The 13,646-nt window shown below is 43.4% G+C and overlaps 1 protein-coding gene across 1 annotated transcript in view; it reads right to left on the reverse strand.

The window, feature by feature from the left end:
- The window catches only part of csf1ra (colony stimulating factor 1 receptor, a), an 11,598-nt gene extending 1,212 nt beyond the window's left edge, over positions 1–10,386 (reverse strand). Inside the window, exons 1-20 of the mRNA XM_035536313.1 lie at positions 10,248–10,386; positions 7,973–8,245; positions 7,509–7,796; positions 7,197–7,333; positions 6,650–6,815; positions 6,311–6,503; positions 5,894–6,009; positions 5,527–5,638; positions 5,042–5,235; positions 4,652–4,740; positions 4,432–4,558; positions 4,227–4,331; positions 3,712–3,822; positions 2,952–3,114; positions 2,741–2,823; positions 2,311–2,420; positions 2,072–2,194; positions 1,683–1,794; positions 979–1,078; positions 32–137 (exon numbers count right to left, since the gene is read on the reverse strand). Coding sequence (XP_035392206.1) covers positions 32–137; positions 979–1,078; positions 1,683–1,794; positions 2,072–2,194; positions 2,311–2,420; positions 2,741–2,823; positions 2,952–3,114; positions 3,712–3,822; positions 4,227–4,331; positions 4,432–4,558; positions 4,652–4,740; positions 5,042–5,235; positions 5,527–5,638; positions 5,894–6,009; positions 6,311–6,503; positions 6,650–6,815; positions 7,197–7,333; positions 7,509–7,796; positions 7,973–8,245; positions 10,248–10,296 — 2,757 coding nt within the window. The 5' untranslated portion in view covers positions 10,297–10,386. The remainder of the gene's footprint in view (positions 1–31; positions 138–978; positions 1,079–1,682; positions 1,795–2,071; positions 2,195–2,310; positions 2,421–2,740; positions 2,824–2,951; positions 3,115–3,711; positions 3,823–4,226; positions 4,332–4,431; positions 4,559–4,651; positions 4,741–5,041; positions 5,236–5,526; positions 5,639–5,893; positions 6,010–6,310; positions 6,504–6,649; positions 6,816–7,196; positions 7,334–7,508; positions 7,797–7,972; positions 8,246–10,247) is intronic.
- Positions 10,387–13,646: the final 3,260 nt, after the last annotated feature.

The following is a 13,646-nucleotide window of genomic DNA, read 5'->3' on the forward strand; positions in this document are numbered from 1 at the left end:
GAGAGTGTGTGATATGTTCCTTTCTCTTTACCTGTTGCGGTGTGTCTCCGAGAAGCCTCTCAATGAGCTGGCTGATCTTACTGAACGTCGGTCTCTCTGTTGGCTCAAGGTTCCAGCACATTTTCATGACGGTGTACCTGAGAATGGAAAGGCTTTCAAAGACTGATTCTCATTTTATTCAGACGTAAAAAACATAGGCAATACAGAAATGGCAATAAATGCGTTGCATAGTCATGTATGGCAACATCCATATTCTTCTTTCCTCTATTCTTTATTGAAAAGTACCAACTCCTCCTTGCTTTGCATTCAACTGGTTATCATGCACTGAGTTCCAAAATGAATTTGCACTGAATCCAAACATCACCGTCATGACAGCATCCAGAATTTTTAACACACGCCAAATAATCCAAATTGTCCCTTTTCATGACCTGTAGCTTGCGGCCTGGCGTATACCGCCGGAAGTGCTAAGCTCCAGTGGCCCAGAGTCTAGACCCGCCCCACCGCTCTGTACCCGCTCAGCACCAGATCTGTACGCCCCTCCGTCTCACTGAAGAGGAGACCGCTGACCTTCACCCCGCTGGACGGAGAGGGGACAGGTGTGAAATGCAGAGCACCGTTGAGGGCTCACGCTGGGAGCACGCACTCGACACGCAGAACTGACTGCCAACGCAGCAGACAGACAAAAGGGGAACAGAGACGCCAAGACACGGCGCCCAGTTGACTCAGTGTTTACGTGTCACTCGGCCCCTCTGGCAGGCTGAACAACATTCGCCCAGATCTATAGCGACGACCAGATATTCTTATGCAGCTTCTTCTTTCCACAGGCTGCGCTATGTGTGGAAGGTGACGTCCCAAACTTTAGTTTCTTCTTCCTTTTTTTTTAAATAACTTTTCTATGTTGGGTCAACTAAAGACATTATTCAGAAGTAGGTTTGCTTTCGTCAGACTCGATAAGTCACTAAAATTCGTTTCACTTACATTTCCGGCGGGGCAAAGTCTGGACGGGACATTTGATAACCAGACTTTATCATCTTGTAGAACTTCGAGTCCACCAGGATGTTTGGATATGGGCTTTTACCTGAGAAACAGTGAACAGAGGAGACAGTCTGTGTTCTGAAGCCACACAGCTTAAAACGTTTAATCAGCAGTGCCGTGCCGGTATTGCGCAGATGTTGTTCACAAGTGACGTGCAAACTTCCACGATAAGTGACAGCAACTAGCTGGAGTCAACTGCCCCACAACGCGATGGTTCATGAGCATGTCTGCTGGTTGGGATTAGGACAGATCTCAACTTTAGCTACTCTAACCTTACTCATCCAGTCTCAGTACCAACTAAAGATGAGAAAGAATGAACCCAGAAACCCAGCAGGACAGTCTGTCCCTCCATGATGGACTAGCAATGCAAACAGTGGTCGAAGGTTTTCGTGCATCCTCATTTGTTTACAGTATAGAAGAAATGATTGATGGGAAACATACCTCTTCAGGAATGAAACACCAAAGATATTGTAAAAATATACTGCAAATTAGACACCTCGAGGTGTCTTCAAACTTCAGGATCAAGGTCTCATCGAATGGAGTTGCCAAAAAACCGTCAGAGAATGAAAACATTTGTAAAGGAGCGCTCGGACTACTACGAGGCCGTTACGCTACTGAGGTAATGACAGTTCAAAGAGTTGCCTCACCCAGAGAGAAGATCTCCCACAGCAGAATACCATAAGACCACACATCACTCTGGACTGTGTACACACACTCAAAGATACTCTCTGGAGCCATCCACTTCACTGGCAAGCGAGCCTGAATGAGACACACACACACACACACACGCGCATTAAAGTATTCCTATAATGTATAGCATACAAACCTTTCAGAAAAAGAAAATGGAACTATTTTATTTCCAATATGAACTGCACTTTCTGAAGAACGCTCTTTTTATTTGTGGCCTTGAGCCGCAAATAATTCACCGCTGATTATGATTGTCATATGGAAGTGATATGGACCTGGCTTATTAAAGGTCACTGTGAGCAAACGTGTGTGTGTGTGTGTGTGTGTATGTGTGTGTGTTTACACATACATTGCCCTTGACCACGTAATTAGAATCGTTCATGATGTCTCGGGCCAAGCCGAAGTCACAGATTTTAGCCACACATCTGTCTGCAAGCAGAACGTTCCTGGCTGCAACATCCCTGTGGATACACTACAGACAAACACCAATGCCACACATACATGGACCAAAGATTTTGTTTGTTTTCACCAAAAGGACATGATAATTTTCATGGATTTTCACAATTTTCAGGACAGATGAGAACTCACATTTTTAGCTGTGAGGAACTCCAGCCCCTGAGCCACCTGGTAGGAGAACTTCAGCAGGTCGTCCATGTCTAGTGGCCATGAGTCCACATTTGGATCCTCACAGGTAGAAACTGCACCACATCCAGAATCACATTCATTCCCACATACTCACAACATTTGTAGGAAGCTGTGTTTTTATATCACATACGAAATGATTTGCTGAGAGCAGAGGATTTGGGAATAACATATCCTGTGTGGAGTAACATTCCCTGTGTGGAGTAACATATACTGTGTGGAGTAACATATACTGTGTGGAGTAACATTCCCTGTGTGGAGTAACATTCCCTGTGTGGAGTAACATATACTGTGTGGAGTAACATTCTCTGTGTGGAGTAACATTCCCTGTGTAGAATAACATTCCCTGCAGGGAGTAACATATCCTGTAACATACCCTGTGTGGTGGTAGAAGATCTAAACTGTGTAGGTCTCATGGCCAAATACTGGTCTGAACAGGTGCTGGAAAACCCACTGTCACTGTGGAGTGAAATTCAGATAAACAAGTGAAGACTAAAATCTTCATTTTGTGCCTCTTACACAGCAAACGCTCAACCAAACTGAACAGGCCTACATCGTTTAAACTGCAACCTTCATCTAAGTGATACCTTCGAATAAACATCTTCTCGGCTGTGACGTTTTTGTAGTCATTCTTCTCCTCTGTGATTCCAGGGATTGTCAGGACACAGTTTAAGAAAGTCTCCGCTTTGCTCCTCAAGAAGTTCAGAAGGTCACCGTGGCAACAGTACTCAGTGATGACCAGCACAGGACCTGGTTTGAAGCAGACATGACACAGTACAATGACCACACAATGAACCAGGACGAACTGCTTGGAAGACAACGCCAGGATGCGTAATGCTAGCCGCAATGACAGCTGTCTTTACAGTGTAACGCAGGACTTAATTCACTGGTTCTAAAATAAAACTCTTGTTAATCAGACACTACAAATTGTCCTCTTAAGTTCAAAAATAGAATACAAGAGAATACAGTAGAATAACAGAACAGAGAATGATAATAGAGAATAGAACAGAATAATGTAGATGTCTTAGATCTCTCTCTCTCTCTTCCTCTCTATCTCTGCATCTCTCTATTTCTTTCCCTCTCTCCCTCCTTCCCTCCCTCCCTCTCTCTCACCCCCCCTCTCCCTACCTCTATCTTTCTCTATCCCTCCCCCTCTCTCTCCCCCTCCCCTCCCTTTCTTTCTCCCTCCCTCTCTCTCTCCCTCCCTCCCTCTCTCCCTCCCCCTCTCCCTCCCTCTCTCTCTCCCTCCCCCTCCCTCTCTCCCTCCCCTCCCTCTCTCTCTCCCTCCCTCTCTCTCTCTCTCTCTCTCTCTCTCTCTCTCTCTCTCTCTCTCTCTCTCTCTCTCACCTCCATATGTGCAGGCTCCCAGTAGGTTGACAATATTCTCGTGCTGTCCGAGGTGACTCAGGATTTTCAGTTCAGACATGAGGGCTTCCTTCTCATCTGAATGGGCCCTGGCTGCAAGGAGAACATTTTTCCAATTAACGCATCAACTATGATTTTATACTATACTACAAATGATCACACATGATCAATTACTTCATATACAAAGAATGTGTCTTGGTGCCTGTACTATATTGTGACTGTAGTACAAATGAAGTACAAATAAAGACATCAAACTTGGAGCTATGCTATTACAACAATAAGAAAGTGCATGGTTTTTTGGGGGGTTTTCGTTTTTTATCAAAGCATATTTCTCCCTTTCAATGTTCAGTTTTGTCTCTTTACACTTTCCAGACAGCAGATGTAATGGTCCGCTTAGGTTCTGAGCCCTCGGTAGTGTGTCATTAGAAGGAAAACACAGAGCTATTCAGTGCTGGCTGTGCCTCGCCTGTGACCGAGAAACTCTCCTCCGTACTGACCTTTCAGCATTTTCACAGCCACCCGAGTCACAGTGTCCTCCTTGCCCAGACCATAAGCTGTAGCTTCCACCACCTTCCCAAATGCTCCTGAACCCAGAATCTTCCCTGCAATCCCATGGAAAAAAACTGTTAGAATCTGTGGCACCACCAGTTAGCTAGTGCTGGCTAGGAGTTCTGGGCTATAGTGAGTTTCGAATATACAAACCTAGTTTCAGCTTGTCTCGAGGAAATTCCAATTTTTTGTTATAAGGAAGCTGAGTGGGGTCAATAAAAGTGTAGTTGTTTCCATCTGTGGCTTCAATGATCTTCCAACGAATCTCATACTTGGGTTTCTCCAAGAAGAGGTGCAGAAAGCGTTATTACGTGGTAACGATGACATTATAACATTCATAGAAGGTTTTCCAGGAAGCTGTTATGGGTCTTACCTGTTGGTACCTGTAGAGGAGGAGGAGGAGGAGGAGGAGGAAGGCCATCATGCCGACAGCTCCAGCAAGCATTGCTCGAAAGAATTTTTCTATAGCAAGAAATAACAGTGTGTAAGTCCATTATAAAAGTAATCAAAATTCATTTAAAATTGTATCATATGCATAACTATGTAAAACCTTTGTATTGAAAAACTGCCTTTCTGAAAATTCTATTGCAGAAGTATTTAAATGTTCACTTTCTTATACAATGACTTAATACATTAGTTTCTATAATTCATCATACAGACTTTTTAAAATCATCGTTTGTTTGGGTGATCTTACTGCTAAAAAAGGCTTTATCGGTCTTAGCTCTGAAGATGCGATATAAAGTTATGCTCTATACTTCCTCACCTGAGTGATCTACGAGAAACACTGTACTGTCTTCGCCGAAATCGTTCCGCGCCACACACTCCATGGTTATTTTTTGATTGGATGGTTCAATAGCTACAACACTTTCCACCTTTTTGCTCCAAACCTCCTCCCCCTGTAGTGGCTGGGGCGTGACTAACTGAAGAGTCTCCCAGGAGGATGAATTGTCAGTACACCTGCGGTGACGATATATACACCATCACAGGAGTTATGGGCCAAGGTGCTTCATGGATCATTTAAACCTTAAAAAATTATGCGCTCAGTTCATGGAGTTTGGATTTTTTTTTTTTATTGACTCAGTGAACTTGTGCATTAACTTATGTCAAGCTTAAGTCAGATTTTTTGTTTTCCAGTGTATAAAGCAGGTGTAATTCTGCATTAAACTCAGAGAACCCAGGGACCTTTCTACAAGATAATGTTGTGTAATTATCACCAGAAAAATGGCTCAATATCTGTTGTTCGCATACGTTGGCCTTGTTCCTTGGCACTTGTACCAGACAATACTGGGAGGTGGATAGCCAAATGATGTGCATGTCAGCAAGCTTGTGTTCGTCTCTCTCACTGTGACAACTGGCTTTTCTGTTCCAAAAAAAGATCAAATAAACTTTTTAAAAAATCCCACTCCTGTCAGACTCACATAACCAGTGAACTCTTACCATCACCGAGGTGGACCATAGCTTTGAATGTTTGGTTAGACATAAAAAAAACAAAACAAAACAAAAAAAACCACAAACACCTGAAAAAAAGGCTCTTTAAATTGCTAACAGTTTGCAGGTGAGCTTTGTTTTAACTCATGAAAGCGAACGAAACGTATTGCCAACCAGCGTTACTCACGGTACATGTGAATGTGAAAGGTTATGGAGGCGTTGGTCCGGCTGCTGCTGGCGTGGAAGGTGTACCGGCCCTGCTCGTCAGAGTTGAGCCTCCTCAGAAACAGCACTGCCTCGTACCTGCACAGACCGGAATGATCACCACCCATCCCCAGTTATCCTTTTAAACATCAAAAGGCAAAAACGATTTTGTTCTTTCATTATTAAGTGATATTGGGTGTAGTTTCTCAGGTTAGATATTACAGTGATAGCATGAGCTACTGTTGCTGTCTAGCCCAGAGACGCAGGATGCACAACACTTACGGTCAGGATCGTTCCTTTAAGATAGAAATGGTCAAGTAGAAATTCTCTCACTTCCCTTAAGTTCCGCTTACTTCCCTTGTAGCTCACGCATAAGCTGCCTTTCTGGCAGCATGCTGACCTGTTATTGCCGATTTCTTTGAACTCGATCTCTGGGTTTGAAGTATTGGGGAACGCAGGGGTCTCCCACCCGTGGAACGCCACTGGCGGGTACGCCTCTATGGACACCCACAGCTCTATGTCCTCTCCCTCCTTAACATTCAAGGACAGACCCTGGTGCTCTGGTCTGGGAGACACTCTAAGGTATGGCTCCTCTGGGGACAAAAAAAACCACATACCCTTTTTAGTATTTGGCTTTTTTTAAAATCACACAACCATAACAATAATGACTACAGCTTTATACGTGTTTGGAGTTTTCAAAAGTGTCAAGAAGACTGTTTCTCTGAGCTGTGTTACTTACCGACAACCTGAAGCTGTATGGTTGAGCTGTTCACACCAGCTTCATTCGTTGCTGTACAGGTGATGTTACCTGAGTCAGACAGCTTGACTGCTTCGAGGGTTAGCACACTATCAATGGTCATCCCACTACCCTGTGCTTTTGGTTTCTCCTTGGTGCTTTGTAGTTTCTAAGGACACAACAAGGTATTTTATCACATCAGTATTCATTTTGTGGTTCACAAATCATATGTATAAAGAGTGGAGAATGCTTCAGTTATTTAAAAGTTTGTTGATTTGCATGCGGGCTTTGTCCAAAATGTCCAACATGATGTCACAATTCGATATTCGTAATCTGCAACAACCCAGATCATATTAAAAGTCAGGAATTGTTAAGGTTTGACTTCAAGCCCAGATTTATATCCATGCCTCATAATTCATTTGGTGTGATGGGAACCTGTGTAAAAATGATATTAGTCATAAAGTCCTTGGAACCCCAGGAGCAGGAACAAATCTAGTTTTGAGGTTCACACACATGCCCACTAAAGAGGGTAAACCTGAAAGTCGCTTACCGCTCCAGAGGAGTGTCTCCAGGTGACCTTGAAGTTGAAGTTTGGGTTATATATGGAACATGTGATCTGCAGTCTCTCTCCAACCAATCGCACATACTTCACACTCCTCAGGAACACGTCTGGAGGACAACGGAGTCCTAAAAACAGACCAGCCAGAGTATGAGATGGCTTCTCCCCAGACTGTGGAAGGGAGTACCACCAGTACGCCTGGCCTGCAGCGTTCTCAGTGCTGGTGACTGGACATGGGGCAGCCATGAACCAAAGTGAATGAGCTAAAAGGTTTATGGGTCCTGCTGGTCCCCACACACTCACTCTCCATCACGTTGAGGCTGAAGATGGCAGAAACCTTCTCCACCCCTGCTATCTTGCCGGCGCAGACGTAGTCAGCGGTGTAGCTGGGGAGGAGGTTCCGGAGCTGCATGCCTTTCCTGGGGTCGAAGGTCATGTTCATGCCAAGGGGTGCGGCGGTGCCGTTGTTCATCCGCAAGTGGACATCAGTGGCTGCAGGGTCAGTAATGAGGCAGCGCAAGAGGGCGTCTTGCCCCTCCTTCACGACCACGCTCCTGGAGGTAGATGGGGTCACGAAGAGAAACCTTGGATCTGTGGATCACACAGCACATAGCGCCGTACTTCACACTGTCATAAAGGTCAGAGGGAAAGTCCTCAGTAAGGTTTACGAATTTTTTCTAGCAAAGGTTATCAGGACTTTGGGGAATGGATTACTTCATATTAGCTAACGCTGAACACATGCTCATTCTAAGGCATGCAACGCTCACCTCTCACAAATACATGTACAGACGAGACGTTTCTGTCATTCCTGGTGGTATATTCACACTTGTACGGGCCTGTGAACCATACATCGGTTTTGGTCACGCTGAAGGTGGAGCTGTTTCCGCTGGACTTGACGTAACGTCTGTGTTTAGCCAACCAAGGTGTTAACTTCACCGGCCCGTCGCCCTCACAGGTCAGATGAAGACGGGAACCGACGTTTAGGATCACGTCGGCTCCATTAAGATCTCCGTTTACACTTATCTGAGGTTCAGACCACCCTGTCAATGAAACCAAGAGACACTGAATCTGCAGGTCGGTTTCTACTGTGATTGCAGTAACCAGCAAGTTCTCAATTTCAAAATCGCCAGCAAACCGAACATCCCATTCCTTTGTCTCACTTCTCTATCTTTCTTGCTCTCTCTCTCTCTCTCTCTCTCTGAGGTTATGACTCAAATCAGTTTCCACATTTCTATGTGAATGAATTTTAGCACGTTCACACCAAACCCACATACTGGACCGCCAGTACGGGTGAGGCTTTACACACTGGAGAGCTGTGATGGGATTCAGCTCTCTCTTCAACAACACAAGACTTTTTTTGGGACATTTTTTGGGTCACTTCAGTTTGGATTTGTACGAAGCTCTCCTGAGCTGGGGGATCACAGATCACAGAAACACTAGGGTCACGTTCATCTTAGGGTTACATTCACCTAGGGTCGCGTTCACCTAGGGTCACTTTCATCTTAGGGTCACGTTCACCTAGGGTCACGTTCAGTTTAGGGTCACGTTCACCTAGGGTCACATTCACCTAGGGTCACATTCATCTTAGGGTCACGTTCACCTAGGGTCACATTCCCCTAGGGTCACGTTCAGCTAGGGTCATGTTCAGGCTCAGCCCTCCAGATGACTTGTAGGGGGGTAACTTCACTCACACTCAGTCCCAGCTGGTGCTATTGTGTCATTTAATTTGAGATCACACTGCGGTCCTAATCTAGAAAACCTTTACAAGGGCCTCTGTTAAGATTTTTAGATTTTCAGATTTTTAGATAGGTTTACTAGAAAATGAACCTTCTGAGATACGTTCACCTACTTCAGAGACTGTGTTCATCATTTATAGACACAGAAATACAGAGGCAGTAAAAATTGTTGCGTGGTACACAAGATTTGCAGAGAAACACAACAGAGGCCCTTCATCAGTGATAGATTTTGCGTTTATGGAAAAGCCGAACTGAAGAACAGTGCGGCGGCAATGATCAGGCCAGCACAGGTTCAAGCAAAGAGCACTGGGGCAATTAGCAGAGAAAATACACCAGCTGGACAACTACCAGGCACTGAAAGAGGAGGCAGAAAGAATGTGGAAGGTTAAGACCAAGGTTGTCCCAGTGGGGACACGGGGCACTCGGGGGCATGACCCCTGACCTGGGGGAGGGGCTCCAACAGATCCCAGAAATGACAACATCAAAGTCAGTATAGAAGAACGCAATCTTAAGAACAGCAAAAATACAGTGACACAAACTTTAAACCCTCGAACGATATTGACTATAAAGTCTTGTTTTTCAACGTTTAAAACTCTTAGTGGTCTAGCTCCAGTACATCTGTGATTATTATAGCCCATCCTGGCCAGTTTATTAAGCACTTTATTATTATTATTATTATTATTATTATTATTATTATTATTATTATTATTATTATTATTATTATTATTATTAATTATTATGTTTTATTATTACAGTAATAACAAAAACATAAAAATACAATAACAACAATGACAACAAAACAATAACAATAACAACAATAAATGTTTTTCGGGTGAGCAAAATTTTATCTACAATCTTTAAATTAGCAAGACTAAAATATAATTTAAAACATAAGTACATTGCATGTCCAAAAACCTCTCAAGAGAAGTGATGCCTCTCTCATTGAAAAGTTACAACAAAAAAGTTTCCTGTGGTCTATACTTTTATCCATAAAATAAACTTCCAAAAATATTGCCGCATTCTGTTTTTAACAGAAAACAGAAGTGAGATTTTGAACTTCACAGTGCATTTTGTCTTTGCTCAGCAAATCTAATAACACTCTATAAAAATACTTAAAAACTCAGGATTCTGTGGAAAAACAGCGTTAATCGCGGAACAAATGACAAAATATTAAAATACATGTCACATCTAACATTTCTAGAATGCACTTTGACACAGAGACAGAGAAATCCAGATTATCAGGAGTCTGGCAGGTAAAGTCCTGAACAAACTGGTGCACTGAATGCAAACTGCCAAGAAAACTCACCATGAACCTGACAGGACAGGAGTCCAAGAGCCAAGGTCAGGAGCAACATGTCAGCCCGCCGTGGCTCTGCGGAGCAGGTGTGCGTTGCGTGCTGCGTTAGCCTTTGCCAATGTGTCTTCCCTAACACGAAGGAGAGATGCTTCTCTCGCTTATAGCGCCAACTTCTCCTTTTCCCATGACAGGGTGGGACATCTGAGTAAGTCAGACAACTGCAGGCTGGCCTTAGGAGTAACATATCATTTGCGTCAAATATCAATTTTAGGTTTAATGTTTGGCAACCACAATTCCTTAGTTGAAATATAATAAAGAAGTCAGGCGTCAGTTTGCGTATTACGTAAAAATCAAAGCCAAATACAGATTTTGTCTTACTTTCATCTACACACTTTCAGAAGCCTCTGGTGCATCTTTAAAGTGAGGTCCAATCCGAGAGGCTAACGCGCGCGCCTGAGGTCTCTCTCGGCTAAATGTCCCAGTCAAGTGAAACTAATGGGCATGATGGACAGGAACACAGAAAAGAGCTGAGGCCAGGGCCCAGAGTGGTGCGTTAGGAGGGAGTGGGAGAGAGGGAGAGAGGGAGAGAGAGAGAGAGAGAGAGAGAGAGGGGGGGGGGGGGAGAGAGAGAGAGAGTGGGGGGGAGTGATATTGAGAGAGAGAGAGAGAGAGAGAGAGAGAGATGGTGAGAGATAGAGAGAGAGGGAGGGAGAGATAGAAGGAGAGAGAGAGAGAGAGGGAGAGAGAGAGGGAGAGAGAGAGAGAGAGAGAGAGAGAGAGAGAGGGAGAGAGAGAGAGAGAGAGGGGGAGGGAGGGAGATAGAGGGAGGGAGATGGAGAAGGAGAGAGAGTTCATCATCAAACACTAACACTGTAACACATCAGGACCAGTCTGAAATACAAACAATCAGACCAAACCAAATTATAACATTTCACAAACAAAACAACATCCCCCACTGGAAAACACAAACACAAGCACCAAGCAAAATGCAGAGCTGTCTGGTCCTAACATGACAGTAGACTAACAGTTGACCTGCTCACAGTGACTGATATTAAACACAGAACCACACTGACAAAGTCCAGACTCAGCGAACACAGCCTGGCTATGCAGACTGGCCGATAGAAGACATCATGGCTGCCCAGAGACTCTGCCAGCAGTGCAACAAACACACTGTAGAGACGGAGCAGCACTTTCTCACTGAATGTGAAACATTCGATCAAATTCATCAAATTTTCTTTACAAAATTTGAGATGATCCACCCCAACTTTAAGTGTCTGTCTGATGCTGACAAACTTCCCTCCTATTGAGAGAAAAGAAAGAAAGCAGCACTTTAGCTGTGTGACACACACACACACACACACACACACACAGAGACACAGACACACAAACACACACACAGAGACACACACACACAGACACACACAGACACACACACAGACACACACACACACCTTTATGTATTTATCTAATCATTTATTTTTCCCCTTTATTATTTATTTTCCTTTCTTTCCACTTTTCTCATCTTGACTTCTTCCACTAATTCTATTCATGTGGTTTATTGTAATACTGCTGCTAAATATGGGAATGCCAATAAAGCGTACTGAACTGAACTGAGAGAGAGAGACTGACAATCAAATCCCACCACTGCCAAGTTACCACTGTTGGGCTCCTGAGACGCTTAACCCTCAATTGCTCAAATGATATGTGTGCTAAACGCTGCCAATGACCCCGTTCCCCCACCGCCTCTGCTGTTTAGAGAAGCCAGTGACTGACACGGTGTGAAAGAATGAGAGAAACAGAGCGTGCACGGCTGTATCTGGGTGACGTGCACAAGTTTTATTCAGGAGTGCTTTGACTTGGAGCAGGTGAATGCTGGGTCATGTGCCTGGTTGGGAGGGCGTATCATGGCGAGAGGGGGATGAAGGGTTGACCTTTTCCAAAACATATTTTGAAGCTAAAAAGGACAAAAAAAAGTCTGAAACAAAATCCAAGAACACCAGTTTCAAAGAACAAATCAAGAGTCTAGAGAAACAGATTTGTCCCCTAATCTTTATTACAGGGTTTTTAAAAACATTTAAATTTTAATTTTTTTAATTTTTTTTACATATAACACATTCAGTCCATTAAAGTAAAATATCCAAAGTTTTTATACAAAAATACACTTGTAAACATACATACTGTAAAAGCTTTGGTACCATAGCATGTGTGATATTTTCATGTAAAGTGTGATGTGGCAGTAAATATGTTTTGGCTCATATACAAGAAAAGAGACTACACTAAAATCTCAAGGAATCAGCAGAAAGTAAAGCACTGGCAGTTTTTCTGCAGGTTCATTACACAGAAATATATTCCTAGGCTGGGCACGGATGTCCTGGAAGAAGCTGGCCTTTCACACTGTTCTGAAGTCAGTTCCTGTTCCTGTTATAAAGGATATCAAGGCTTTCATTTAATTTAGGAAGGGAACTTTTACACCAACGTCGGTGTAAAAGAGGACAACTTCCACCCTTAGCCGAAGTAACACTGCAACTAAAAGAAGCAATGAACAGACATGGAGAAAGAGAGAGTTAAAAAAGAGAGAGAGAGAGAGAGAGAGAGAGAGAGAGAGAGAGAAAATCAGAGAGTGAGAGAGAAAAAAGAGAGAGAGGGAGAGAAAGTCAGACAGACAGAGCAAGAGAGAGAGAGGGAGAGAAAGTCAGACAGACAGAGCAAGAGAGAGAGAGGGAGAGAAAGTCAGACAGACAGAGCAAGAGAGAGAGAGGGAGAGAAAGTCAGATGGAGAGGGAGAGCGAGAGAGAGGGAGAGAAAGTCAGATGGAGAGAGAGAGAGAGTGAGAGAGAGAGAGAAAGTCAGATGGAGAGGGAGAGCGAGAGAGAGAGAGAGAAAGTCAGATGGAGAGAGAGAGAGAGTGAGAGAGAGAGAGAGAGAGTGAGAGAGAGAGAGAAAGTCAGATGGAGAGAGAGAGCGAGAGAGAGGGAGAGAGAGAGAGAGAGAGAGAGAATCTCACATAAAACTTGCCCTGGTTGTAGTACCTTAACCTGTGCTGGGTTTCACTAGTGTTTCAGTCAGAATGATAAAATGTTTAAGGGATAAAGATAAAGTATTGTGGTGGATATAAAATCAAAATATAAAAACAAAACCAATCTTTAATCAATACATTGTCTATTGATTCAATGTACCTTGATTGCCTTCATAAAATAAAAAAGAAATATCAAATGTAATCTAGGTCATAAGACTGTAAAGTGCAAATTTGCTACAAGATTTAAAAATTCCTTTCTCTAAAATGTAAAATATAGTAAAATGAAATTTCTCAAAATAAAACATACAAACTTGTTTGCATAATGTTCTGCTCAACAGGAAAAAAATAAACTGAAGTACAAACACATTAACAAAAAAAAACTTCACAAACAA

This window comes from Electrophorus electricus, chromosome 2 (genome assembly GCF_013358815.1).
Source record: "Electrophorus electricus isolate fEleEle1 chromosome 2, fEleEle1.pri, whole genome shotgun sequence".
Classification (NCBI taxonomy): Eukaryota; Metazoa; Chordata; class Actinopteri; order Gymnotiformes; family Gymnotidae; genus Electrophorus; species Electrophorus electricus.